This window comes from Arachis ipaensis, chromosome B03 (genome assembly GCF_000816755.2).
Source record: "Arachis ipaensis cultivar K30076 chromosome B03, Araip1.1, whole genome shotgun sequence".
Classification (NCBI taxonomy): Eukaryota; Viridiplantae; Streptophyta; class Magnoliopsida; order Fabales; family Fabaceae; genus Arachis; species Arachis ipaensis.
Window position 1 is genome coordinate 43668212 of NC_029787.2, and position 4604 is coordinate 43672815.

The 4604-nt window shown below is 35.1% G+C and overlaps 1 protein-coding gene across 1 annotated transcript in view; it reads right to left on the reverse strand.

Moving 5' to 3' along the window:
• LOC107630411 (general transcription factor IIE subunit 1) overlaps positions 396 to 4604 on the reverse strand; it is a 5996-nt gene continuing 1787 nt past the window's right edge. Inside the window, exons 4-10 of the mRNA XM_016333521.2 lie at positions 4409 to 4537; positions 4106 to 4215; positions 3822 to 4005; positions 2519 to 2716; positions 1669 to 1908; positions 1340 to 1532; positions 396 to 848 (exon numbers count right to left, since the gene is read on the reverse strand). Of these exons, the coding sequence (XP_016189007.1) occupies positions 736 to 848; positions 1340 to 1532; positions 1669 to 1908; positions 2519 to 2716; positions 3822 to 4005; positions 4106 to 4215; positions 4409 to 4537 (1167 nt within the window). The 3' untranslated portion in view covers positions 396 to 735. The remainder of the gene's footprint in view (positions 849 to 1339; positions 1533 to 1668; positions 1909 to 2518; positions 2717 to 3821; positions 4006 to 4105; positions 4216 to 4408; positions 4538 to 4604) is intronic.

Here is a 4604-nt window from a genome sequence, read left to right on the forward strand (position 1 = left end):
GTAATTAACTTTTCACAACCATTATACTCTATTTTTTTTATTGGAGATCTATTTAGAGATTTATCGTTGGTCAATGAATTACTGTATGCACAAGGCAGATTTTAAACAGACTAAAGAGTTGACCACTAAACCAACCCAACTTGATTTAGTATTTTAAATATTAATCTTGTAGTAAATCATGTTTGACTTTGAAGATGCAAGGGAAGAACGAACTAACTTCTGCCCATCTCTCTTTAAATCTTTGGGAAATGGGCAACTTGGGTGGATCTTGCAAGATGGAAGCTTTGTTGAGAGAGAGAATTTGATAAATAGTAATGCCATCACAAAAAAAAAATGGTGTTTCTTTATGGTTTAATTTAATGGTACAAGTGTAAAACTACACCAACACAATGAAATTAAGTTAAGAAGCACACTATTCTTTGAACAGTCATGACCCTGCATAGTCTCAAAGCAGAGTTGTTGGTCATGAAAAATATGATGAATAACTTATGATTTACCAACTATTTCAAAAGTCAACTACCACCAAGTCTCCTTTCTAAGTCACCACAGCAACATGCACAAACCCATAATAATATAATATGAACAGCTATCTATAGTCTTATGGTACAACATAATTTGCAAGCAGCATGACTATAATACGAGACCTTGTTCTTGCATATCACAAATAGGTTAGCCATTACTACATCATCCTGACTAGTTTTCTTTTTGTTTTTATTTTTTCAAAAAAAAAATTCATTAACCTTCTTCCCAGTCGATGTCGTCTTCGTCTTCCTCATCTGCTGGAGGTTCTTCCTCAGCTTGAACATTCAAATTCAAATCTGCAACCTTGAAACCTCCGTTTCCGTTGCCTTTAACAATGCACCCAGTGCACAAATGAGCAGACACATGATAACATCATCAACCAAAGGAAAGCAACATATAAAGAAAAGGAAAAATTCAGAGAAATTTCTATTAAATTTTGGTGATAGTTGACTTGGTAAAAAACAGTTCGGATAAAAAAAATTATAAAAGCTACTTCTCAAAGTCAACCCAACCCCAAACACACACAAAAATTACATGGGATAAAGCTCTACATATGGCCATCCAAGAGAAAATCATGCATACTAAGAATATACTTTCAATTAACCAAGACAAAAATCAAAACAACAGTATAATCAAATTCAGAATCAATCACATATTCAAATGTTAGTCATTGTTTATTTAATTTACTTTTTAAAGGGAGATGGGCCACTTCTCGTATATTTACAAATATTAGCAATCAGATTTATGCCGGTATGCAGGAGTTAAATTTTAAGGACCCAAATTTTAGTCTAATTATATCAGAAAGCTAAAACCATACCTCCAATTGGAGTCTCCTCCCACTCAGTACCATCATCCTCGGCATCGTCACGTTTTGATTTGACACCAACCTGACGGCCAGAAGCACTGCTAGAAGGATCAACTAATTCAGTTGTATTTAAATATTCTTGTTTCTTTTGCAATTCTTGTTGTTGCTGAAGTAAAGCAGCATAATAAGCCTTAATATACTCATCCTGTAAAAACACACAAGGAGGCAGAAATCTTTAGCAAAAAAGCAGACATTCGGATGCCTTTGGGAGGCATGGGCTAGGTATAGCACAGAATTTATTCAAAGCATGAAAAAAATAACAGCTCATATATTTCACAGGCCTGTAAACTCTTATTGTCATCTTGTTCAGTTGTTGACTTTTTGTCATCTGTGTGCTGTGTCGCTATGGAAGTTGAAGTCCCATCCATCTTTGTTTCTTGCTTCACTTCTCCGCGCTGTTCCTTTGTAAGAACCATCCCTGATCTGATCATCCATGGTGGCAAAACCTTTAGAGATGTACTTTCAGTTTCGGACTTAATACCCTCTCCTTTGCCTTCAGTTCCATTGAAGTCAACTACAACCTGTCCACATCGATCAATAGCCTACTTAGCATTTACAGCTTTTGTGAACAATATTCTCAATGTCAAAATCAAGGGCTGCATAGAAGTTAACACATTCATGATGATATAACCTGAGTGCTATATATATATATATATGTCCTCCATATTCAATTATTATTAATTCATTTATGAATTATTTTGTGATAAAAGGTTAAAACTCATTCAACTATGGGCACATAACAGTAAATAGAGAAGGAAAAAGAAACAGAGAACCAAGATTTTCAAGGAAGTTGGCAACCATATTATAATACACACTGGAAGATTTAAGTCTGGTTAATTTGATTGACTCTTTTTTTAATAAAATTAGCCATCTGCAGAAAAATGTTTTTTTCTTTCTACCCCCTCATAGTATATCTCAATTAATCCCAAAATAACTGCAATTCTATTCAACATAACCTATAGACAAATCCTAAGATAAAATTTGCTGCCTTGCATCTGCACAATGGAGCTGGATCACCAAAACAGAAAATAATACATAAAAGTTGGAAAACAGAGGATAAAGAATGCAATGTGTCGTCACTTCCTAGCATGTTTGCATTCCAAAAACAACAACAAAACAGGAAAATGTTACCTTAGTATCTCCACTGTAAGGGATTGATGCTCCATTATATCCCATCTGAGACATTTTAGAATCAGCAGCATTGATATCTCCATTGGCAGCACGCCCTGCAGCACTAGCTCGTGCTTCCCATGCCTGAAGGCTGCCAAATTCTGGAACAGGCAAGTCTTTTACCCGACTGAGTTGGTCCATTAATGGTTTAAGTTGTACCTGCACTTACACAAGTACAATAGTCATCACAAACAAAATAAATTGTGAGGCATTAGCAACAATAAACAAAGACTATGTAAAATCTAACAAATGTGATGAAATCCACACAAAATTAAACCAACGAACAGCAATATCAAAGTTGCATTTGGACTTATAAACTGGACCATGTTTAAAACTCTTAAACGTCATTGAATTCCTTTAAAACTTGCAACTCTGTCAAGTTCAGCTACAAAGAGTGTGTCAGGCCATTTCTAAAGAAGCAATACATAGTACCAACAAATCCAGCTGCCCACTAAATTTAGGCCACCATAAAAATGTGGCTAGTCTTGAAATGACACCAATTGCATTCCTCTGATCTTCTCCTATACCCAGTATAGGAGAATGGAAAACAGGGTTCTCTTGGCCCCCTTGGTCTCCTCCTACTTTGAAGTTAGTGAGTTTCCAGTTGCATGTAATATGGGTTTCTCACATCAGTAAAATGAAAGAGTTTAAAAATTTAAAAAATAAAAAATAAAAAAAATACTCGAAACACAAGATATCTGAAAGGAATTTTGATAAATAATCTCCTGCTACTAAAGTTTATGTGAGGGAAAAAAAAATAAAGGGAAAGGAAGTTGGCCAGGACTTAAAACTGCAAGAGCTACCAGATAGATGGAATCATGGAAACATACAGAACCGACTACACAGCAGCAAGGAAATGGGAGGGAGGAGAGAATTCAGTTGTTACTGGAGAAGGATAACTTTTATATTCAAGTTCGGGACAGAGAGTGTATGCAAGCAGATGTGTACAATAGGTATAATTGTTTTATTGAATTAATAGAGGCATAAACACTAAGGATACATCTGTAAATCGGAACACTAACAGCAGTATGGATAATAAATTCTAATGGTTTCAACAAAGTTCCTCTCAGCTTGTTTAATCCATAAATGCAAGACCCAACTTCGAAGTTATTATTTGCTAGAAAATTACATTTTTCAAAAAGAGTTCCTCATTTACAGGAAACAACAGTGATATCCATCATCAAAAATGACCATTGTAAATGAAATAATCCATCATATAAAGCTAATGACTGAAATGAACAGCATAACAAAACTATATAAGAACCTCCATCTTCTGAAGCATGTCCTTTAACTTTTCCCGTCGTCGTCTCCTTGCGTTATCATCTCCATCTCCTGCTTCTTGAGAAGCTATCTTATCACTTTCAACCTCAAGCCTTCCATTACAACTTTCACAATGGAAGTCCTCATCTTCAAAAGATATTAACCGCAGTGCATCCAAAGCATTATATCTAAAATAATTCATAGCTTCAAGTATTATGGAATGGAAATACATCAATTTAAGTAACTACGAAAAATCATGATAATGAAATTACAATGAATTACTAAAACCTTTTCCCACAGGTTGGACATACATATTCCTGAACTGTGTTTTTATCCTCCAATTCATCTTTCAGCTTATGCTTCATCCGATGAAGTCTGTACCTAACCACATCATATATCTGCAACAAAATTCAACTGAGTTTCAATATACGACAGAGGAGGTAAAATTTGGCTTTACTGATTAAGAAAAGTTGTCCCAGAAACAGGCAAAATAACATTGAGTTTCCCTTCTCTGTGCAATAAATAATAATAATATCATTGATGGAGTTACACTTTACCAATTTATAGAAGAATAAGTGATAAGAGATGAACCTGTGCATAATCCAGACAACAATAAGAGTGTGTGTGCAGCTTGACCTTTTCTTCTCCCTCTCTGGCTGTCGGATGACCATCAGCTGTAGCAGCTACAGCAGCACTATACATTTTTGCACCCTTTGCTGTCTGTGGTAAAAATCAGAAGATAGGTAACAGATGGAGAAAACATTTACATGCTCAATTGCCCATAAAA